General features: G+C 43.5%; 1 protein-coding gene across 4 annotated transcripts in view; it reads left to right on the forward strand.

Annotated features, from left to right (window-relative positions):
* BAHCC1 (BAH domain and coiled-coil containing 1) overlaps positions 1 to 6,262 on the forward strand; it is a 110,719-nt gene extending 104,457 nt beyond the window's left edge. For 3 of the 4 annotated variants that reach the window (XM_040438785.1, XM_040438787.1, XM_040438788.1), the window contains 5 exons: positions 378 to 494; positions 1,060 to 1,233; positions 1,552 to 2,636; positions 3,220 to 3,456; positions 4,374 to 4,580. In XM_040438785.1, coding sequence (XP_040294719.1) covers positions 378 to 494; positions 1,060 to 1,233; positions 1,552 to 2,636; positions 3,220 to 3,456; positions 4,374 to 4,580 — 1,820 coding nt within the window. Of the gene's footprint in view, positions 1 to 377; positions 495 to 1,059; positions 1,234 to 1,551; positions 2,637 to 3,219; positions 3,457 to 4,373 lie in introns of all 4 variants that reach the window. The other variant, XM_040438786.1, reaches the window with a different exon arrangement.
* Positions 6,263 to 25,055: the final 18,793 nt, after the last annotated feature.

Raw genomic sequence — 25,055 nt, forward strand, 5'->3', positions numbered from 1 at the left:
GAGTATTCAGTAAGGAGTTATGTAGCCATATTAACACATGAGGGGGCAGGCTATTGTACAGGTGACTTCTAATACCCTTTTAATTTCACAGTAGGGGATTCATAATACCAAGTGGTTCATAATTCCAGGCATTCGTAATTCCTGGGTTCTTGAAATCTCACACATTCCATGGCGGAACACTTTTAACAATCAGTCATGGTCCTTAAGTAGCGTCACTGCTGCCGTTTCTTTCATGTGATGTCGTGTTATCGCCTCTAAGGGGTACTTTACGCTTTATAGACTACACGTATGAAGATATATACGGTGCTGGGCCCAATGGTTTGTCAGTATTGTTGGTGTCTGGTTTTATACAGAAATATTTTATTGTGTTATTCCAGGTTCCTCAAGTGATGAAGGCGAGTCTGAGTCTGTGACTGTTGCGTTTGATGACGGTGATCGTGGCCGAATCACCCTGAACAACATTCGCTTACTGCCTTCAGATTTCACCATCCAGTGTGAGTGAACAAAACAAGTGAATACAGTAAAACCTCTCCAATATCACCTTTTTGAGAAGACCACTCCATTATCTAAAGACCCCTATTATTATTAACCAATCCAGAGATTTTCACCAGGACTGTGTTGGGAGTTCCTCACTTTCTAGAGGAGAGAGGGATAGAGCGGTTTGTATTCAACGCCCAATTCTTTTGTTCTCCGAGGAGCTAAGTTTCTTATAGAGGTGTCTGGCAGCGGCTTTTTCCACTCGCCCTATTGACGATACATACACACTTGGCCAAGTGCTTGTGTATAGGGAAGTAGGGAGAGTTAGTTGTCAGCAGTATGAGCATTGGGCCAACAGCTACTGAAGGTGTATGGATATCTTTAATCTTCTGTTACAAATTTTCAGTACCTTCATATACTATGCACACTGCCCATATCTTCTTAGAGAGGGCCACCTTCTAAAAATTTTTTTTAGTTTCGCAGTTGATAGACATGGTCTAAATCAACGATTATGGGGTCTACAGATGCCATGGGTCATGATGAAGTGACCTTCCAATAAAAAAAATTATTCTTTCCTTACAGGTACAGAACCATCCCCTGCTTTGTTGTTGTCAGCAGAGAGTCGCAGAACCAAGCGCTTCGCCAGTAATAGCACCTCAACATCAGAAACATCTCAGAACCCATCCTCAGACACCCGAGATTCAGTAGAGGCATCAAGAAATAATGGGAAGAAAGCGATGAACAAGGATCAAACAGGTAAGAACTGGTAATGGAGCCTGCTCAGTGATTGGCCAGACTAGAGAAAATTCATGAGATGATTTCTAAAGGGTGGAGAAAAAATGTTGAGCTACAATAGAGGAAACATGTTCTCCAAATCTAAGTCACATCCAGTCACGTGGTGTAGCATAAATTATGAGCAAGATTTATTGAAGGAACATCTTTTTTGTATGACATTTTTAGACCCTGCATGACTTAAGTGCGAAGCATTTGCTAATTTTGAAAATCACAGACTTGACTGAAATAATGTGGTGACACACATTTGGAGTTGAATCCTTTCACACTTTGGTTTTACAGATAAAATGGATGTGTTTAACTCAGGGGCAAAGACTCCATTACCTGCTACCACCACCAACTTCTTAGGTCGCTCGACAAGTGTGGACCTGATAAGCTGGCCTTCCCAAGGAAAGCGGAAAGCTGGCAACAAGACTAGCACCGGGCTCCATGATCCTTTCCAGTCGCAGGGGAATGGCAAGAAACAAAAGTGCAGAGAACTGCCTCATGTGTTTGGGAACGGCTTTGGAGCAGATTCCTTCAGCAGTTTGGCTAACTCATACAGTCCTTTTGGTAGTAGTGCCAACACTGGGATTACAACAGGGCAGAAGCCTGTAAGGACAAAGAAAGGGGAAAAGCCAGAGGAGGTGGAGAAGGGGAAAGGGGGTAAAAGGAAGGCAGGTAATGAGTTTTTAGTGAAACTTGATCATGAAGGTGTGATGTCCCCCAAAACTAAAAATGGCAAAGCTCTCCTACTTTATGATAAAGACTTTGGGCTTCATATTAGACAAAGCTACAGTTCTGCATCAGGACTGACAAAGGACAAAAAACGGAAGCCACCTCTTCATGACCAGCTATCCATGGGTTTGGCACTTGGAAAGTACACTGGGCAAACAGAGTATGGTGTGAACTGTGACAGTGACTGTTCATACTCTGACCAGGATGAGGCGGAGAACCAGGGAGGTCTGCGGGCAAGGGTCCCCTCAAGATTTCTTGCAGGACTATCAGTTTCTTCCTCTTCCTCTGGGTCTTCTTCATCTTCTAGCTCTGGCTCCATGTCCAGCTCCAGCATTTGCTCTACAGACAATGAGGATTCATCAGAGAGTTCAGATGAAGCGGATCCTACAATGCTTCTGCAGCCCTGCATCACCCACCCCGTGCCTACCTTGTTGGCACAGCACACGGAAGATGGTGGTCAAAGCTCCCAGGGCTGCTTTGTCTCAGAACAAAAAGTCAAACAGAGGAGGAAAGGGACACCTTCAAACTTCCCTAAAACCAAAGAGCCCCTACCTAGACAGCAACGCTTGCCCTCTGTCGAAAACCGGCCAAAGATTTCTGCATTTCTGCCTGCACGCCAACTATGGAAATGGTCTGGAGAGCCTACCCAGGTAACAGTCAGTTTAGGTTTAGTGACCCCCTTTTTTATAAGTGTTCTTCCAGATGACCATCTCCTCATCCTCCATCCCCTAATGTAATGCCTACAAAAATCATGTAGAACCAATGGTGGAGCATGGTTACCATCTACTGTTTTGAGTACCATCCTGGCACTGGAGACTCAGACTTATTTATGCATTTTTCAGTGTATTTAAGTACCCCCTTATCAAAAGTGTCCTTTGTCATATATTGTGCACCTGTGACCAGGACTGCTTGAGATACATGTACCACAGTTGAGAACCTAGACCTTAAACCACTACTACAAACTGCCATATCTAAAACTGTACCTGCTGGACAGAAATATAGACTTAAAATGTGTATTGGAGGGTGAGTTACACTCTAAGACAGGCATCCTCAAACTGCGGCCCTCCAGCTGTTGTAAGCCCTGCTGTAGGCTGATACCTGTAGACTGTTTGGGCATGCTGGGAGTTGTAGTTTTGCCACAGCTGGAGGGCCGCAGTTTGAGGATGCCTGCTCTAAGATATCTCATGTCCTCCATGTGATTTAATAACAAGTCTGTTTTCTTTCTATCTCTAGAGACGAGGAATGAAAGGGAAGGCCAGAAAGCTGTTTTACAAGTCCATAGTGCGAGGAAAGGAGACTCTGCACGTTGGTGAATGCGCAGTTTTCCTGTCGGCCGGACGCCCCAATCTGCCCTATATAGGACGTATTGAGAGCATGTGGGAGTCCTGGGGTGGCAATATGGTGGTTAAAGTCAAGTGGTTTTACCATCCGGAAGAGACTAAACTGGGAAAAAGGCACAGCGATGGCAAGGTGAGGCACTGAGCAGTAATGTATAGGGGTTGTTGAATCATGATCAAGGTTCTAGTTTTAATTTATCTTAAAGGGGTTGTCTTATTATGACAACCTTGTCCTTTTGCCCTGATGTAATAAAGGGGAGTCTCTGCCGGGAACCCCATCTTCTATGAGCCAGAACTGAGAGCCATTTTGGGAGTCTTGAAGTGGATAGGCACTGTTTAACAATGGCCATGAACTAGAAGGCCACTGGTCTGGAACATCAGCGGCCTTCCATGGTAGATACAAGGAGAAGGATTTGAGAAAAAACAAAACACTGCATCTTCCCTGTCAATGAACACTTTTCTCTGTATGATTAGGATGGTACTTGGGGTCAAAAAGACTTCTTTTTGGGGATTGTACAGACAGCTATCCATTGGCAACACCTCTACTTTTTCCTATAGTAGATCATTTTGTGTTACTTTTATGAAGGCTACAAAAGCAACTAAAAGAAAAAAGGTGGCACAGGATTTTGATAGGCTCTGAAAATACCCGTGGCATGCTATAGGGCAGCAATCCAGTGGAAGGTGCAGATACAATTGGCTACGGTGTTTGCTGGCACCAAGGGACCTGAGGCACCCAATGCCAGGTGTTGGAATCTCCACTGGTGGCAGATTTTGTATATAAGGTTGGGGTATAATTTTCTTGTACTGGGTTTAAACACTTTTACATAGTAATAATGCCTCCCACCTTGAGCCATAGCCAGAGCATTTCACTGTGCCCATCTGTGTTCATGATGGGTTCAATGCAACCTATCATTGGCTCAGACAATAAAATGGGGCTAGAATAATTTGGGTATCATGGGAATTAGTGATGGACATGTATCCATGGATGAAAAGTTATTGCAGCGATAAGGGTTTGTCAACTCTAATTGTGAATGTTTTTCCCTTTTGCAGAACGCGTTGTACCAGTCATCCCATGAGGATGAGAATGATGTACAGACAATCTCACACAAGTGCCAGGTGGTGAGCCGCCAGCAGTACGACAAGATGAGTCACAGCAAGCGCTACCAAGATCGGCAGAACCTCTACTACCTGGCAGGAACCTATGACCCAGGAACTGGGCGGCTGGTGACTGCAGAGGGGGTGCCAGTGCTGTGCTGAAATGCCACAATGGGAGTTAACTGGGGGATGAGGGTACCACTTAACTATACAGCACTTCTTACATTGAAACAGGTAGCATGGACAACTTTGGAAATCTGTACACTAAACCCCACACACCAGATGTATTGATGGAAACTGATACGCACAAATCCTAGCCACCTAAAAGACACACAGTGTGCAACGACACACTGTTGTGTTACACTAATACAAGACGCCAGTCTCCGATGCACCTGTGTCTCACGTAGGTTGACTGCTTCTGAAATCAGTAGATCTTGCTCCTAAAGAGAGGACCAGGTTAATATATTTCTACAAAAAAAATATATCATGCCCAAATGATGCCTACGGCACCTGGGGCATACAACACTAAAGGAGAGCTCTGACTTGGTAAATTGGAGCTTCTCTTCCCATTTTTATTTTCCTTTAGATATCTTTTTTTTGTTAAATTCAACCCATGGCACCTCTGTTCTCACCTTCACTGCTGGTCAGACTCCACTAGATCCATCATGCGTTGGTGATTCAAGTTTGACCGGAACGAGCCAAATGTGCTTCAAAGTTGGGTGCATTTTTAGCTCAAAATCTTGGCCCTCAAGCATCGGCCATTATATAGATGGTCTTGACCCCTTTTAGAAAGTTTGTGAACACACTGTACCACCTGAAATGATACAACACAGACCTACTGATTGCAGAAGGCTATGTACAGCCATGCTAGGAAGCTCTTTCCTTTGATACCTGCCCGAAAGAAATACCTGCTCTTCTATGGTTCTACAGTATTACACATCTATGGAAACCTCAACTGCCACCGGCAGGCAGTGCAATGTAGCAGTTTAAAGCACTACAGAAAATTTTTGAAAAAAAATTTGAATGACATAACGGTCTATATGCAGAAGCGGTCAATGGCCTCCAATACTAAAACTAGAGCGCAGACACAACGAGTATGTAATCTGCTGTGAAATCATAACAATCACCCCATCTTTCAATTTCTGCATGCACGTATCAAACTGAATATTTCCTAGCAAAACTGCTCGATCCATTTTATGATCACTTTGTTTTGTAATTTTTATTTTTATTTTTCATTTTTTTGTATTTTTTTCATTTTTGTGTTTATTTGTATTATTCCTAATTTATGGTCAACAGCCTCAAGTTTCAAGCCATATTCTCCCCAGTACCTCTTAACAGCTTTTCTTCCTGAAAGGCAGGATCAGGTGTAATAATATTCTATTTATTCACTGTGTAAATACTGAATTTCTTTTGGAAAGTTTTTATTAACAAAATGAAAACTACAAAAAAAAAAAATCCTTGAATCAAAAAATCAACTCAATGGAAAAAAAAACTAAAAAAACAATACCCCCTTATTTTGCTGTCGCTGAAATATAAATTATGCACTGTGTCCTTTGGCAAGGCTGGGAATATTAGGAATTCTGTATAATTTGTAATTATAATGGGGGCTACAGAGAATAAAAGCACTTGGGGACTAGGTAGGGACTTGAAGGGGGAGGGGCAATGAGAAGTATCTAAAAAAAAAAGTCACATTTAAATGCTTTTATTGTTAAAAACACCAAATTCCTGGAAATATGTATATAGATTGTCTGAAATATTTTTTTTGTGTTGTTTAAGACATTTTTTAAGGAAAAAAGTAAAAGAAAATGTATTGGGAATGTCAATATGGTCCGATGGAATAAAAAAAGGAAAATATTCTATAAATATATATTATATAAATGAAGTGTGGCGTCAAATTTCTTTCTTCTGTCCTATTAAAGGAAGTATATACAGAAAGGTCAATGCCCTGCATATATCCTGTATAATACTGAATAGTGTACTTATGTTTACACGTGTATGAATTTCATATGGGGTTTTGTATGGTACGGTATGAGTTCTGGATACTTCTGTATGAATTCCATTTAGAGTTCTTTTTTTGTAGGAGCTTCGTAGAAGTACCATGTACTGTGCTTCCATATGAATACCATATAGAATAGTGTATAAGTTCTGTACGGTGTTCACTGTTGTACGGTATGAGTTCTGTGTACTTCCTTATGAGTTCTATATAGTATTCCATAGGGATGAATTCCTTGTATTTCCGTATGAGGACCATCTAGTGTTCTTTCTACTTTTCTATCCATGCCATATGGTATTGAATTGATGGAACTGAATTACACATTTCATAAGGTACTGTACATGTAGCATGCCATAGAGATACCATGCGAGTTCCATATGGGTTCTGTGTACTTCCATATAGGTACCACATCAGTTCTGATTTTTATTTTTTTAGGGTGAAAGTAAAAAATAAAAATCAGTATCCTTATAGAGACTTTTCATGGATCTGTATACAATGGAAGCAGTATTTAGTCTCCATTGACTTCTGTAGAGAAAAATGGTGGCATTGGGCAACCAATGTAGCATGTGTGGGTCTGAATGCCATAAAGTGAAAAATGCAGGTGGTGAATACAAGAAAGCAGAAGAAGTCTTGTCCCTGGTGGCATGGAGTGGGTGAAAACAATAGTGGCAAAAATCCTTCCTTCGGCTGTCTGGAAATCCTACTGGTGGACAATCCAAGTATGGAGAATATCCAGACATGCTATGGATACTATAACTGACTATTTAAGACCCATACAAATGGGTATACCACTGAGATCCCTCCTAAAGTCCTGTGTTGCTATGCTTATAGACCTACATCAAACCTATGTTGTTGTTGTTTTTATTGTTTTTTTTTAATCAAAGCCACAGTAATTGGTGTTAATAGAAAGTTATTCTGGTCATGATCAATCATCTTCCAATTCATATTCTCTACCATTGCCAATATTGGGATCCTTTGATGAATATGCTTTTGTGGTAGCTATGGAAGTTTTCATCAACTATGGGTAAAATAGGATGCAGCTTTTTTCATAGATGGATTAAGAGTTTTTTTCCTAAAAAAAATAAAAATAAATCCTTTCAAGAGCCAGGTCTCACTCCCAGCACCCCTAGCAAATAGCTGATTTTGCCAGGAAGCTTTTACCAACCTTGGATCTCAAAAGAGCGAGCCACAAACATAGCCACCTCCACTTAGCAGATAGGATACCAGAAGGCCCTATATGCCTCTCCTATATAATTTGGCCCTATTTATCGCAACGATAGGGGCACACCTATAGTAAGTATAACTTTGGTAATTATGGGGCAGATTTACTAATCCTGTCTAATAAATGTATCACTTTTCTCTCAAAAGGGTTTTCTGAGATCTTTTTAATGATGACCTATCTTCTGGACAGGTCATCAGTATCTGATCGGTTGGGGTGTGACACCCGTGATCCCCCTTCCCTGCCGCCAATCAGCTGTTTGAGAAGGCAACGTTGCTCGCAGTAGCATCGCGCCTTCTCTCAGCTCACCAAGCACAACGCCATCCATTCACTTCAATGGGGCTGAGCTGCCCCTAGGCCATGTGACCAATGAACGTGACATCACATGGCCTAGGGAAAGCTGTGAGAAGGCCGTGGTGCTACTCAGAGCGCTGGTGCCTTCTCAAACAGTTGATCGGCGAGGGTCTCTGGAGCTGGACCCCCACCAATCAGTTGCTGATGACCTAGCCAGAGGATAAGTCATCAGTTAAAAATATCTCAGAAAACCTCTAATTGTACAACACTCATTGGTTGGCTTGCTTTACTTCAAAATCTTAGCCCAATTATGGTGTACAATTTTCTCCTAGACCAGAAACGCATGATTAGGAGACCAGACACAAGTAAAAAAATAAATAAAATACTCACTAGTCATGAGTGCTCTGGGTCTTGTGCCCACTGGACTGGAAGTGTACAATGTCTACTTGCACGTGACGTAATTGCTGCCGGCCAATCAATGGGTTATGCAGAAATGACCTTGACCACTGAACCCCTTTCCATGGTTCTACTGAGGTGGGATCTCCATAGGCTTCTATGATGCTGTAAGTACAGTTCGGTAGAACCAACAGGAACTCTGGCTTAATGCTGTCTGTACACAAGAGATGGCTACTACTCACAACATGTATCTTGGCTCGACTGACAGTGTTGGTTTATTTCAGTGGGATAAAGGTAATACGCCACTGCCAGACTCTCTGTTCAACTTGGTGATCCCTTTTACCCCTGATATTTGGCATTAGGAAAAGTTGGGAGACACCCATACATATAGGATAATCGGCCCGAGTTGATGAGTTCAGCCAAATTTTATATTGTGTGTGGCCATCTCAAGGAAAGGGAGAACAAGGCTTGTGCCACCCCTAAACATATTCTCATTAAAGGACTGGATATACATTCAAGGAAGGTGGTTTAAATTTTTTTTTAAAGCAGCAGTTTTTCTGAAAGTTTTTTTATGCAATCTTTTGAGTCAAAGTTAGAAGTGGATTGAAAAGGAAGGGGAGATATAAAAGAAGGGCTTCGTTGTGCTGGATTCACTTCTACATTTGGCTCAAAAACGGAAGTGGCTTAAAAGGGTTGTCTGTGTTCAGAACATGAAATGCTCCGATGCTCTCCTTTGCCCTGCGCTGAATCACGCAGGGCAAAGGCATTTTTAGGAGATCCGCTGACGTACCGGGCTCTCCATAGGGACTGCTAGAAGGAGGCTTGTGCCCGGTGACGTCACCGGCACTAACTGGTGGACTTTAGCACTGCCCTAGTCTGTAAAACGGCTAGGGCAGCGCTAAAGCCTGCCTATCAGAGCCGGTCAAGTCACCAGGAACACTCCTGGGGGGAATCCTCCTCCAAACAAAAAAGCCCTTGCCCTGCGTGATACAGTGTAGGGCAAGGGAGGGCACTGGAGTATGAAATGCTCCGATCTTAGTGTCAGAGGGGCCAGAAGGGTGAAGATAGGGATATGTCCAGGTTCAGCTCTGAACCCGGACAACCCCTTTACACCACCCATAGAAGGATCTCTCCAAGGGAGTAACAGCTAGAGATGAGTGAATCGAATCCCATGAAGTGGAATTCGATCCGAATTTCAGGATAAATTTTATCTGCCTAGAAGCCGAATTTCCTCGTGCTTTGTGTCAGCGAATAGATTTAACCTGAAATAGTATAAAAAACAAAAAAATTCAAACTTGCCTCCTCCATTTGCTTGCGACGGGCTGCCAGTCTCCATCTTGCTTGAAGATCTCGGCCGAAATCCAGTACAGGGCAAGATTATATCATCATGCCGGGTGTCCTGATGACGTAATCTCGCGCCGCACAGGATTTCGTCTGAGATCTTCAAGCAAGATGGCGGTGACCGGACCATCGCCAGCAAATGGAGGCGGTAAGTTTGATTTAACTTTTTGTTGTTGTTAATTTTACACTCTGATGCCGCGATCATGTATGAACATAGAAACATGAAACATAGAATGTGTCGGCAGATAAGAACCATTTGGCCCATCTAGTCTGCCCAATATACTGAATACTATGGATAGCCCCTGGCCCTATCTTATATGAAGGATGGCCTTATGCCTATCCCATGCATGCTTAAACCCCTTCACTGTATTTGCAGCTACCACTTCTGCAGGAAGGCTATTCCATGCATCCACTACTCTCTCAGTAAAGTAATACTTCCTTATATTACTTTTAAACCTTTGCCCCTCTAATTTAAAACTGTGTCCTCTTGTGGTAGTTTTTCTTCTTTTAAATATGCTCTCTTCCTTTACCGAGTTGATTCCCTTTATGTATTTAAAAGTTTCTATCATATCCCCTCTGTCTCGTCTTTCTTCCAAGTTTTATCCTGCAATCCATGTACTAGTTTAGTAGCTCTTCTCTGAACTCTCTCTAGAGTATCTATATCCTTCTGGAGATATGGCCTCCAGTAAAATGACTGAGGGGTACAATGTATCTGAGGGGTACAATGATGGTGGCAGTGCTATCGCAGCTCCTTGTCATTGCACCCGCTACTTACAAAAAAAATGCGCTTCGTGACAAAGTTATTAATCACAAAGCGATTTTTTTTAAAAAATTTTTGTGAGATTCGGCGAATCAGCCGAATCGAATAAAAAAAAAAATTTGCTCTTCTCTGGTAAGAGGAGCATAAGATATGGCTATCTTTTCAGTCCTGCCCTACAATTCCAACCTACATCCCAGGCACTGAACCTACACTGCGTGCAGAATTATTAGGAAAATGAGTATTTTGACCACATTATCCTCTTTATGCATGTTGTCTTACTCCAAGCTGTATAGGCTCGAAAACCTACTACCAAGTAAGCATATTAGGTGATGTGCATCTCTGTAATGAGAAGGGGTGTGGTCTAATGACATCAACACCCTATATTAGGTGTGCATAATTATTAGGCAACTCCTCGGTAGGCAAAGATCTTCCTTTCCTTTGGCAAAATGGGTCAAAAGAAGGACTTGACAGGCTCAGAAAAGTCAAAAATAGTGAGATATCTTGCAGAGGGATGCAGCACTCTTAAAATTGCTAAGCTTCTGAAGCGTGATCATCGAACAATCAAGCGTTTCATTCAAAATAGTCAACAGGGTCCCAAGAAGCGTGTGGAAAAACCAAGGCGCAAAATAACTGCCCATGAACTGAGAAAAGTCAAGCGTGCAGCTGCCAAGATGCCACTTGCCACCAGTTTGGCCATATTTCAGAGCTGCAACATCACTGGAGTGCCCAAAAGCACAAGGTGTGCAATACTCAGAGACATGGCCAAGGTAAGAAAGGCTGAAAGACGACCACCACTGAACAAGACACACAAGCTGAAACGTCAAGACTGGGCCAAGAAATATCTCAAGACTGATTTTTCTAAGGTTTTATGGACTGATGAAATGAGAGTGAGTCTTGATGGGCCAGATGGATGGGCCCGTGGCTGGATTGGTAAAGGGCAGAGAGCTCCAGTCCGACTCAGACGCCAGCAAGGTGGAGGTGGAGTACTGGTTTGGGCTGGTATCATCAAAGATGAGCTTGTGGGGCCTTTTCGGGTTGAGGATGGAGTCAAGCTCAACTCCCAGTCCTACTGCCAGTTTCTGGAAGACACCTTCTTCAAGCAGTGGTACAGGAAGAAGTCTGCATCCTTCTAGAAAAACATGATTTTTATGCAGGACAATGCTCCATCACACGCGTCCAAGTACTCCACAGCGTGGCTGGCAAGAAAGGGTATAAAAGAAGAAAATCTAATGACATGGCCTCCTTGTTCACCTGATCTGAACCCCATTGAGAACCTGTGGTCCATCATCAAATGTGAGATTTACAAGGAGGGAAAACAGTACACCTCTCTGAACAGTGTCTGGGAGGCTGTGGTTGCTGCTGCACGCAATGTTGATGGTGAACAGATCAAAACACTGACAGAATCCATGGATGGCAGGCTTTTGAGTGTCCTTGCAAAGAAAGGTGGCTATATTGGTCACTGATTTGTTTTTGTTTTGTTTTTGAATGTCAGAAATGTATATTTGTGAATGTTGAGATGTTATATTGGTTTCACTGGTAAAAATAAATAATTGAAATGGGTATATATTTGTTTTTTGTTAAGTTGCCTAATAATTATGCACAGTAATAGTCACCTGCACACACAGATATCCCCCTAAAATAGCTAAAACTAAAAACAAACTAAAAACTACTTCCAAAAATATTCAGCTTTGATATTTATGAGTTTTTTGGGTTCATTGAGAACATGGTTGTTGTTCAATAATAAAATTAATCCTCAAAAATACAACTTGCCTAATAATTCTGCACTCCCTGTACATTGACATTACCCAAATTTAGAGACTATATAGGTCCAACTATCACTCAGATGAGGAGCCCCTCCTAGATTTGTGAATAGTCACGTGTTGCAAGCCTCATGATTCACAACACGGAAATTCTCAATGTCTTGGCCTATTGTAATACAATATACTGTATATGGTTCCAACTGTTTCCTCAGGGGATTTACCCTCTATAATAAGCATTATAGGGTGAAAGGTATGACCTAATGTTCTTACACCCAAAACCTTGGCATGTTCCTGACCGCACCATCATTGATTGTTACAATGCCCCCATGGGCAGAAACATAACTACCGTTCCTCTTAACAGGAATATGGATCAGATCTGGTAGCAGAATTATATTAGTCATGGTTCATTCCGGTGTTATACACTATACAGTCAATGTGTACTTCCATCTGGTTATGTACATGGGATTGATGCCCATCAGCAAGCGAAGAGTCATACACAGAAATACGGCTGCCGCCACCTCTGCATTTTTCCCCCCATTATAGAGTGTAACATGTGTTGCTGCTGTTTCTGAGACTATCAAGCTGGCACGTAAAGCCATAAAATGATGCCAGTTCTCCCCTGAATATTAGCTTTCATAATGATAATGACCTATCCTTGTGTACAGAATGGGTACTGTCATTGTTGTCTTGGACACAACAGGATAATTTTTCAGTCAGGCTGGGCCACATTGCCAAAAAGTTTACTTGCATCCAAATAGCTTTGCAGGTGCCAAATAACGGCCCTGGAATCAGGGGTGGGAATTCCATGCTACGGTTTGAACTTTGCAGCTGAATGTGGACTCTGCTCTTTGGCAATCACTGGTTGGCTTCACGAGTCAATGAGGTCCCGTAGATTAAGACCACTCCAACACGCTTAGCCTGAACAGATGTTCGGTGATACACAGTGCGCCATTGTAAAGGCATGTTGGAAGGGGGATGACTTGCCCCCTACTGTGAGTTGGAAAGAGGTCGGAAATGACTAGGCCCCCAATAGAATACACTTTGTTCACGTCCAGATTTCTGATAGCCTTTAACCACCTCAGCCCCCAGTGCTTAAACACCCTGAAAGACCAGGCCACTTTTTACACTTCTGACCTACACTACTTTCACCGTTTATTGCTCGGTCATGCAACTTACCACCCAAATGAATTTTACCTCCTTTTCTTCTCACTAATAGAGCTTTCATTTGGTGGTATTTCATTGCTGCTGACATTTTTACTTTTTTTGTTATTAATCGAAATTTAACGATTTTTTTGCAAAAAAATGACATTTTTCACTTTCAGTTGTAAAATTTTGCAAAAAAAACGAGATCCATATAGAAATTTTGCTCTAAATTTATAGTTCTACATGTCTTTGATAAAAAAAAAATGTTTGGGTAAAAAAAAAATGGTTTGGGTAAAAGTTATAGCGTTTACAAACTATGGTACAAAAATGTGAATTTCCGCTTTTTGAAGCAGCTCTAACTTTCTGAGCACCTGTCATGTTTCCTGAGGTTCTACAATGCCCAGACAGTACAAATACCCCACAAATGACCCCATTTCTGAAAGTAGACACCCTAAGGTATTCACTGATGGGCATAGTGAGTTCATAGAACTTTTTATTTTTTGTCACAAGTTAGCGGAAAATGATGATTTTTTTTTTCTTACAAAGTCTCATATTCCACTAACTTGTGACAAAAAATAAAAAGTTCTATGAACTCACTATGCCCATCAGCGAATACCTTGGGGTCTCTTCTTTCCAAAATTGGGTCACTTGTGGGGTAGTTATACTGCCCTGGCATTCTAGGGGCCCAAATGTGTGGTAAGGAGTTTGAAATCAAATTCTGTAAAAAATGACCAGTGAAATCCGAAAGGTGCTCTTTGGAATATGGGCCCCTTTGCCCACCTAGGCTGCAAAAAAGTGTCACACATCTGGTATCTCCGTACTCAGGAGAAGGTGGGGAATGTGTTTTGGGGTGTCATTTTATATATACCCATGCTGGGTGAGAGAAATATCTTGGCAAAAGACAACTTTTCCCATTTTTTTATACAAAGTTGTCATTTGACCAATATATTTATCTCACCCAGCATGGGTATATGTAAAAAGACACCCCAAAACACATTCCTCAACTTCTCCTGAGTACGGGGATACCAGATGTGTGACACTTTTTTGCAGCCTAGGTGGGCAAAGGGGCCCATATTCCAAAGAGCACCTTTCGGATTTCACAGGTCATTTTTTGCAGAATTTGATTTCAAACTCCTTACCACACATTTGGGCCCCTAGAATGCCAGGGCAGTATAACTACCCCACAAGTGACCCCATTTTGGAAAGAAGAGACCCCAAGGTATTCGCTGATGGGCATAGTGAGTTCATGGAAGTTTTTATTTTTTGTCACAAGTTTGTGGAATATGAGACTTTGTATGAAAAAAAAAAAAAAAAAAAAATCATCATTTTCCACTAACTTGTGACAAAAAATAAAAAATTCTAGGAACTCGCCATGCCCCTCACGGAATACCTTGGGGTGTCTTCTTTCCAAAATGGGGTCACTTGTGGGGTAGTTATACTGCCCTGGCATTCTAGGGGCCCAAATGTGTGGTAAGGAGTTTGAAATCAAATTCAGTAAAAAATGACCAGTGAAATCCGAAAGGTGCTCTTTGGAATATGGGCCCCTTTGCCCACCTAGGCTGCAAAAAAGTGTCACACATGTGGTATCTCCGTATTCAGCAGAAGTTGGGGAATATGTTTTGGGGTGTCATTTTACATATACCCATGCTGGGTGAGATAAATATCTTGGTCAAATGCCAACTTTGTATAAAAAAAATGGGAAAAGTTGTCTTTTGCCAAGATATTTCTCTCACCCAGCATGGGTATATATAAAATGACACCCCAAAACACATTCCCCACCTTCTCCTGAGTACGGAGATACCAGATGTGTGACACTTTTTTGCAGCCTAGGTGGGCAAAGGGGCCCATATTCCAAAGAGCACCTTTCGGATTTCACAGGTCATTTTTTACAGAATTTGATTTCAAACTCCTTACCACACATTTGGGCCCCTAGAATGCCAGGGCAGTATAACTACCCCACAAGTGACCCCATTTTGGAAAGAAGAGACCCCAAGGTATTCGCTGATGGGCATAGTGAGTTCATAGAACTTTTTATTTTTTGTCACAAGTTAGTGGAATATGAGACTTTGTAAGAAAAAAAAACAAAAACAAAAAACATCATTTTCCACTAACTTGTGACAAAAAATAAAAAATTCTAGGAACTTGCCATGCCCCTCACGGAATACCTTGGGGTGTCTTCTTTCCAAAATGGGGTCACTTGTGGGGTAGTTATACTGCCCTGGCATTTTCCAGGGGCCCTAATGTGTGGTAAGTAGGTAAATGACCTGTGAAATCCGAAAGGTGCTCTTTGGAATGTGGGCCCCTTTGCCCACCTAGGCTGCAAAAAAGTGTCACACATCTGGTATCTCCGTACTCAGGAGAAGGTGGGGAATGTGTTTTGGGGTGTCATTTTACATATACCCATGCTGGGTGAGAGAAATATCTTGGCAAAAGACAACTTTTCCCATTTTTTTTATACAAAGTTGGCATTTGACCAAGATATTTATCTCACCCAGCATGGGTATATGTAAAATGACACCCCAAAACATATTCCCCAACTTCTGCTGAATACGGAGATACCACATGTGTGACACTTTTTTGCAGCCTAGGTGGGCAAAGGTGCCCAAATTCCTTTTAGGAGGGCATTTTTAGACATTTGGATACCAGACTTCTTCTCACGCTTTGGGGCCCCTAGAATGCCAGGGCAGTATAAATACCCCACATGTGACCCCATTTTGGAAAGAAGACACCCCAAGGTAGTGAATGAGGGGCATGGCGAGTTCATTGAAAAAAAAAAATTTTGGCACAAGTTAGCGGAAATTGATTTTTTTGATTTTGTTCTTACAAAGTCTCCCTTTCCGCTAACTTGGGACAAAAATTTCAATCTTTCATGGACTCAATATGCCCCTCAGCGAATACCTTGGGGTGTCTCCTTTCCAAAATGGTGTTATTTGTGGGGTGTTTGTACTGCCCTGGCATTTGAGGGTCTCCGCAATCATTACATGTATGCCCAGCATTAGGAGTTTCTGCTATTCTCCTTATATTGAGCATACGGGTAATGAGATTTTTTTTTTCCGTTCAGCCTCTGGGCTGAAAGAAAAAAATGAACGGCACAGATTTCTTCATTCGCATCGATCAATGTGGATGAAAAAATCTCTGCCAAAAAAAGAAAAAGGAGGGGAAAGGCGTCTGCCAGGACATAGGAGCTCCGCCCAACATCCATACCCACTTCAGCTCGTATGCCCTGGCAAACCCGATTTCTCCATTCACATCAATCGATGTGGATGAATAAATCATTGCCGGGATTTTTTTTTTTTTATATATACAAAGTGTTTGCCAAAGTATATGAACACCGCCACCTCCTCAGCTCATATGCCTCGGCAAACATATCTTTTACTGCAGAGGAGAAATCTCGTCTTGCAGCGCCGCATACACCGACTTGCGTGTAATCTGACAGCAGCGCAATGCTTCTGTCCGAATGCACATCAGTGCTGCAGCTGGTCGATCGGTTGGTCCACCTGGAAGGTAAAAAAAACAAAACAAAAAAGAAAAAACCAGGCCGCAAAGCAATAACTTTATTAACTTTAGAACAGAACATATTAACTTTTTTAAACTTTTTTAACTTTTTTACTGACCGGTAATTTTTTTTTTGTTTAGTTTTTTTTACCTTTATAGAACAAACCTCTCCTTCCCCATGGGACAATGTGCAAAGCGCAAATCGCCCAAAGATGTGGCGAAGTACGTTATGCACTTTATCCCAGGTGAAAGGAGAGGTTTGCAGCAGCTGAGAGTAAAAGGGCCCTAATAGCCCTGTGTGCCTGTCCGGTGAGATGCAATCCCTATGCTAAGTGTACCTGTGTGTGGTACTTCCGGAAACACTCTCCATAGCATAGGGCAGGGTGGTCCGGACAGTCAGGACAGAAATAAGGGGTGTCACGCCTTATTCCACTCCTGCTACAGACACGACATCTTTTTCGGGGTGACGGTTGGGTTGAGGTACCAGGAACGACACTGGGGAAATGTCGCTCGTGTAGACGGCTAACTACACTGGGGGATGGGGCCACGGAACCTCCTGGGTAAAGGAGGTTCTCGATGATCTCTTCCTGGAATTTGAGGAAAGATCGTGTTCTCCCAGCCTTACTGTAGAGAACAAAACTATTGTAGAGCGCCAATTGAATTAAATATACAGACACCTTCTTATACCAGCGTCTGGTTCTGCGGGAAACTAAATACGGAGACAACATCTGGTCATTGAAGTCCACCCCTCCCATGAGCGCATTATAGTCGTGGACACAGAGGGGCTTTTCAATGACACGGGTTGCTCGCTCAATTTGGATTGTCGTGTCTGCGTGAATGGAGGAGAGCATGTAAACGTCACGCTTGTCTCTCCATTTCACCGCGAGCAGTTCTTCGTTACACAAGGCAGCCCTCTCCCCCCTTGCAAGACGGGTGGTTACAAGCCGTTGGGGGAAGCCCACGCGACTAGTTCACGCGGTGCCACAGGCGCAAATCCGTTCTAGAAACAAATGCCTAAAGAGGGCCACACTTGTGTAAAAATTGTCCACATAAAGATGGTACCCCTTGCCGAATAAGGGTGACACCAAGTCCCAGACTGTCTTCCCACTGCTCCCCAGGTAGTCAGGGCAACCGACCGGCTCCAGGGTCTGATCTTTTCCCTCATAGATCCGAAATTTGTGGGTATAGCCTGTGGCCCTTTCACAGAGCTTATACAATTTGACCCCATACGGGGCACGCTTGCTTGGGATGTACTGTTTGAAGCCAAGGCGCCCGGTAAAATGTATTAGGGACTCGTCTACGCAGATGTTTTGCTCGGGGGTATACAAATCTGCAAATTTCTGGTTGAAATGGTCTATGAGGGGCCGAATTTTGTGGAGCCGGTCAAAAGCTGGGTGGCCTCTGGGACGGGAGGTGGTGTTGTCTCTAAAATGCAGGAAACGGAGGATGGCCTCAAATCGTGCCCTGGACATAGCAGCAGAGAACATGGGCATGTGATGAATCGGGTGCGTTGACCAATATGACCGCAATTCATGCTTTTTTGTCAGGCCCATGTTGAGGAGAAGGCCCAAAAAAATTTTAATTTCGGAAACTTGGACTGGTTTCCACCGGAAAGGCTGGGCATAAAAGCTTCCCGGGTTGGCGGATATAAATTGTGTGGCATACTGGTTGGTCTCTGCCACGACTAAGTCCAAGAGCTCCGCAGTCAAGAACAGCTCAAAAAATCCCAGGGCCGAACCGATTTGAGCCGTCTCAACCCGAACTCCAGACTGGGCGGTGAAAGGGGGAACTACAGGTGCGGCTGAAGTTGGTGACTGCCAATCAGGGTTTGCCAGCACCTCAGGGATTCTAGGGGCTCTACGGGCCTGTCTGTGCGGTGGCTGCGACGGGGTAACTACTGCACGTGCCACCGTACCAGCTTCAACTGCCCTTCTGGTGCTCGCCACGTCACCATGTTGTACGGCAGTGCTGGTACTAGGTCCAGGGAGGGCTGCGCTGCTGGTGTATGCCTCACCACGTGATCCGGCAGCGACAGCCCCACTCTGCTGCTCTTGAAGCGGATCCTGCATAACCTGTGGTCTAGCGACACGGGGCCGGGTACGCCTGGTGCTGCCAGGGACCTCCACCTCCTCGTCCGAACTTTGGGTCAGAGAGCCACTGCTTTCCACAGGTTCATATTCTGACCCGCTAGATTCGTCAGATGAGGGTTCCCACTCCTCATCCGACTGGGTCAGAATCCTGTAGGCCTCTTCAGAAGAATACCCCCTGTTTGACATTTTGGACTACTAAATTTAGGGGTATTCCCTGAGACTACCCAAGAAAAAAAGCAAACCTGTCTTACAAAGGGGAGGCTAGCGAAGTACCAGAGGCCGCTGCGGTTGATAAAAAATATCAAAACTGATTTTTTTATCGCCGCAGTGCGTGTAAAATGAATGTGCAGTGATCAAAAAATATATATTTTTTGTCACTGCGGTGGGGCGGGCGTGGGTGAACGCACGTGTGGGCGACCGATCAGGCCTGATCGGGCAAACACTGCGTTTTGGGTGGAGGGCGAACTAAAGTGACACTAATACTATTATAGATCTGACCGTGATCAGTTTTGATCACTTACAGATACTATAAAAGTACAAATGCTGATTAGCAATACGCTATTCAGCGAATAAAAGTGACTGCGGTGCGGTGGGGTGGGCGCTAACTGACGCTAACTACCTAACCAAGGGGCCTAAACTATCCCTAAAACCTAACAGCCAATACTAGCGAAAAAAAAAAAGTGACAGTTTACACTGATCACTTTTTTTCCTTTCACTGGTGATTGACAGGGGCGATCAAAGGGGTGATCAAAGGGTTAATTGGGGTGCAGGGGGGTGATCAGGGGCTACAGTGAAGTGTTTGGTGTACTCACAGTGATGTCTGCTTCTCTGCTGGATCCAACCGACGAAAAGGACCAGCAGAGGAGCAGAGAAGCCATATAACAGATCATATTTACTAATATGATCTGTTATATGGCTTGTGATTGGATTTTTTAAAAATCGCCAGCCTGCCAGCCAATGATCATTGCTGGCAGGCTGGTGACGAACTTGTTCTTTAACTTTTGCCGGCCCGCGATGCGCATGCGCTGGCCGGCTTGGAGCGAAATCTCGCGTCTCGCGAGATGACGCGTATATGCGTGACTGTGCGCAGCGCTGCCACCTCCGGAACGCGAATCTGCGTACAGCGGTCCGGAGGTGGTTAAAGGGGTTGTACAGGAATCTAAAAAACATTGCCGCCTTCTTCCCAAAAAAAGTACGAAGGGTGTCTACAGGTTGTGTGTGGCATGGCAGCTCAGCCATTAATTTCCATGCAAGTGAGCTACAATACACACAACACACAAACCACTCCTTCTGAAAGAAAGGGGTCGTGTTTTTCTAAAGGTGGCCAACCCCTTTAAATACCATCACAAGAGGAAAAAAAAGACCTTAAAGGGGTTGTCTCATCTGAGGCATTAGCATATCGCTAGGATATGCCACCAATGGGACCTGTACCTATCTCCAGAACGGGTCCCCAAAAGTAATGGAAAGGGCACCTTTTCTATGGGAGTTCCGAAGATAACCGAGCAAGTGCCACCGCTCTATTCTCGGAGATAGCTAAGTCAGTGTTCTGTTATTTTTCGCAGTCTTGTAGAAATTAATGGAGAGAGCGGTCACTTATGTGCGGCTACTCTCTGCTCAATTTCGGGGTCCCGTTCTGGAGATAGGTGCGGGTCTCAGAGGTGGGACCCGCATCTATCATCCTAGTGATATGCCGCTAATGTCTCAGATGAGACAACCCCTTGAATTAAATTGTGATACATGAAAGGCAGAAGATGGTGGTCATAGTAGGAAGGGAACAAAGATGGTGTGAGGTAGAAAGTAAAAGAAGGGGTATTTCATTGAAAATCATGACGTCCAGAGGTGGGGCTCGACTTTCAGGACATCCATCATTAGATAGAACAGGGGACTCTGTACAGACAGGCACAGCAAGAAGTGGGAGAAAAAGTACTGTATTTTCGCCCTATAAGACCCACCGGCCCATAAGACGCACCTAGGTTTTAGAGGAGGACAATAAGAAAAAATATTTTTCATTAGACCTCAAATCAGACCCCCAATGTTAATGAGACTCCCCAATCAGACCTCAAATGAGCCCTTCATGCCTCATATCAGCCCCCATGCCACAGAGCACATAAAAAAACAAACCACTTACCTCTCCTGCTCCGGACGCCGCTGCTCCTTTCCTTCAGCGCTCTTCCTGCCGCGGCTGTGCTGTGACCCGACGCGCAGAGCGTGAGGTCACAGAGCGCCCTCGCCCTGTGCGTAGCCACAGTACAGCCGACAGCTGAGGACTAGGAGGTGGGGAGTACAGAGCCTTCACCGCTTCCCGGTCCTCAGGTACTAATGAGCGCTTCCATAAAATATGGTACCAGTCGTGTATCTGGTGTGGATAGGGGAACAGGGAAAGTTGCCAGAAGTTAGACCCTAACCAATCAATACCAATGAATTATGGGTGCCCAGAAGGTCACCACTCCAATGCCATTTTGTACCTAATGATTTAGATCATGAGGCCCTGTGTTACCCATCGGAAGCCAGCCTGATTTCATCCAAGTCTAAATTTCCTTGTGCATGATGTACCTTTTCATTATCCATGGCAACTATTCTAGGCACTGAAAAGAAAACATACAACTAGAGATGAGCGAATTTCATATTTTGAAATTCGTTCACGCTTCGTATGGTGGTAAAGGGTGAATTGCATTATGGATTCCGTTACCACGGACCATAATGCAATTCTATGACGGCATGCATAACGGAATGCCTTTAGAAGCATTCTGTTATTCATTCCGTCATAATAGAAGTCTATGGGCTACAAAACGGATCCATCCCGTTTCCGTTATGCAGGGGAGTCCTCTCCTGCATATCGGAAATGGGACGGATCCGTTTTGCAGCCCATAGACTTCTATTATGATGGAATGAATAACAGAATGCCTCTAAAGGCATTCCGTCATAGAATTGCGTTATGGTCCGTGGTAACGGAATCCATAACGCAATTCATCTTTTACCAGTAAACGTTGCGTAAATGAATTTCATAACCTAAAATTCGCTCATCTCTACATACAACACTTAATATTGGCTAAAGGGTGGAGAAGAGGTTTTCATTGGCTGATCTTCTACGTGACCTTGGATGATGTTTACTGTCTATGGCCAGTTATACCTTCCAAATCCAACTAATAATCATATCTTAAACGTTGATCCAACCCATCAAACCTGCCTTGATACCTCTACTAAGGGACAACTAGATGCAGTGTTACTTCCATTTCCTACACAGAAATGAAGAAGATGTGAACTTCCTATCCCAGACAGAAAAAGTTCCCTTACTACAAGGTGGTTAAAATTGGCTGGCCCTGTATCATGATCTTGAATCAGAATATGAAGACTGGAAATGATCTCCAATAAAACTAATGGTTTAGGGTGTACCAAGAGTTCTACCTGGAGCCAAAAATTGGATAACTCCATAAATCGGAAGACTTTAGAAACTTAAAGAGATTATCCCATGAATAATGTAAAAAATGAAAACCCATACATAATCAAGTACATGACAACCTTTTTTTAACAAAGCTAGAACCATCCCTGTACCTCACATGGATCCAGAGATTCCACCATTCATTGCTTCAATGGTCCTGCTGGATTTATTTCAAGCTGTCCTGTCTCAGCGGTATGTCATTTCTGATGCAGCTGGTGGTGGTTGAAGGATTGAACTGACCATGTGCTTCCGTCTTGGTGAGCAGGACAGAGAAATTAGAAAAAGAGCAAACAGAAGGTGGCGCTATACAGATATATTTTATTGAATAGAATGAATTTGGGTGAAAAACTCATAAAATAAATAGTGACATTACTAGAAGTTTCAAGTTGTCCCGATGCACTAGACAGGGATGTCCATTGTCCCCAATGTTATTCGCTAAATTTCTGGAACCCTTAGCAATTCAGATTAGAGGAGAACAGGGAATTAGGGGTTTCGGAGTGGAGGGTGACAGGTCTATATGCTGATGACATCTTATTATTTTTGAAAGACATAAAATATTCCCTCCCTAGACGATATTGGGAGTATTTCGGATCCTTATCAGGGTTCGAAATTAATCGTAATAAAGCAACTCTTTTACCCATTGAGCAGGAAAACATAAATATAGATCAGGTAGAAGGACCCAAGGGTTCTAAAAAAAACAATAGTTTTGAATATTAAGGTAACTTATCGGCGGATATTAAAGATTATGTTGCACTAAATCTCCCCCCAATGCTTAATAGATTGACATTGAAAATTAGCATATGGGTGAAACTATCGTTGAGTAAATTGGATAAAATCAGCCTGGCTAAAATGGTATTATTTCCACAAATTCTGTACGTCCTTGCCCCTTGTATAGTATGCATCAAGGATTCTTTTTTTAATGCAATTAAAGTTATGATTAATAAATTGGTCTGGGGAAGGAAAAGGGTGCGGATTAAACAGAGAAGAGAAGGGCTGTCTATTTTTGCCTTTTTTTTATGGATATTTTGTAGCATCTCAACTTCAATGGATAATAACTGAGGCTAAATTAGGCTTCTTTAGGGATTTGGTAATTAATATGGAAGGGAGATGTGAAAATATTTTTCAAATGTTAGATGCAGGTGCCCTTCAATATGGAATCCATAAAAAATCTCTGATCTGTGATATGTTGCAGCAGTTATGGAAATGGATAAGAGTATGTTTTGGCCTAAAAGGGGTATTCCTATCACACACAATGAGGGCAAATCACTAGGATATGCCCCCATTGTCTGATAGGTGCGGGTCCCACCTCTAGGACCCACACCTACAACGAGAACGGAGCGGGGAAAGCTGTGACTATAGGACCCCGGATTTCCCAGGGTCCGTCCACCACCAAGTGCTGTTCCTATTGAAATGAATGGGAGCACACCGCGCACGCGCGGCCCCTGCTCCCATTAATTTCTATGGGGCAGACGGAAATAGTCAAGCCAGCGCTCGGCTATTTTCGGCGGCCCCATAGAAATTAATGGAGGACGGCTGCGCATTCGCAGTATGCCCTCCGTTCATTTCCCAGCCCAGTTCTCCCAGAGGTGGGACCCGCACCTATCAGACAATGGGGGCATATCCTAGCAATATGCCCCCATTGTCTGTGATGGGAATACCCCTTTAAACATTCTTACTTTTACTCCACTATAGTATAATAGACACTTAGTAGAGTTTTGAAAGATTAAGGATCACACATATTGGGTTGATAGGGGTATTTATTTGGTTGTACATCTTTTTTGTGAAGGGGAAATTAAGATGTTAACGGATATTGGGGTAGAAGGGAGTACTGATATAATGCACAGGTTTCGTTATCATCAATAAGTACATGCTTGCAGGGCCGTCTTTAATATCGATTGGGCCCTGGGCAAAAATTTACTTGGGCCCCCTGGATCCCGCCTTCCCACACCTTAGCATGCAATCACGCCCTCCACCACAACACACACAAAAAATCCACACACCTGGTAGAGTACAGTGAATGACTGTAAATACTTCCAGTTCTGAAGACTCCAGCGGCTCAGGATCAGTGCCCTGGACAGCTGGGCTCAGGGCTGGAAGTGGGCACCGCTCTGCAGGAAGAAGACCGGGGCTCAGCTCACCCTAGCGTTACAGTGCACCCCACAGTATGCAGTATAGCACCCTATAGTATACAGCAATCCACAGTATGCAGTATAGCACCCCACACTATACAGTATACAGCACCCCACAGTATACAGCACCCCACAGTATACAGTAGAGCAGTATAGCACCCCACAATATACAGCACCTCACAGTATACAGCACCCCACACTATACAGCACCCACACTATACAGCACCCACACTATACAGTACAGCAGTATAGCACTCCACAATATACAGCACCCACAGTATACAGCACCTCACGGTATACAGCACCTCACGGTATACAGCACCTCACAGTATACAGAATACTGCACCTCACAGTATACGGCTCCCCACAGAATACAGTAGAGCAGTATAGCACCCCACAGTATACAGCACCCCAAAATATACAGCCCCCCACAGTATACAGTACCCCACAGTATACAGCACCCCATAGTATACAGTAGAGCAGTATAGCACCCCACAGTATACAGCCACCCACAGTATATTGCACCCCACAGTATACAGCCCCCCACAGTATACAGCCACCCATAGTATACAGTAGAG

This window comes from Bufo bufo, chromosome 6 (assembly GCF_905171765.1).
Source record: "Bufo bufo chromosome 6, aBufBuf1.1, whole genome shotgun sequence".
Classification (NCBI taxonomy): domain Eukaryota; kingdom Metazoa; phylum Chordata; class Amphibia; order Anura; family Bufonidae; genus Bufo; species Bufo bufo.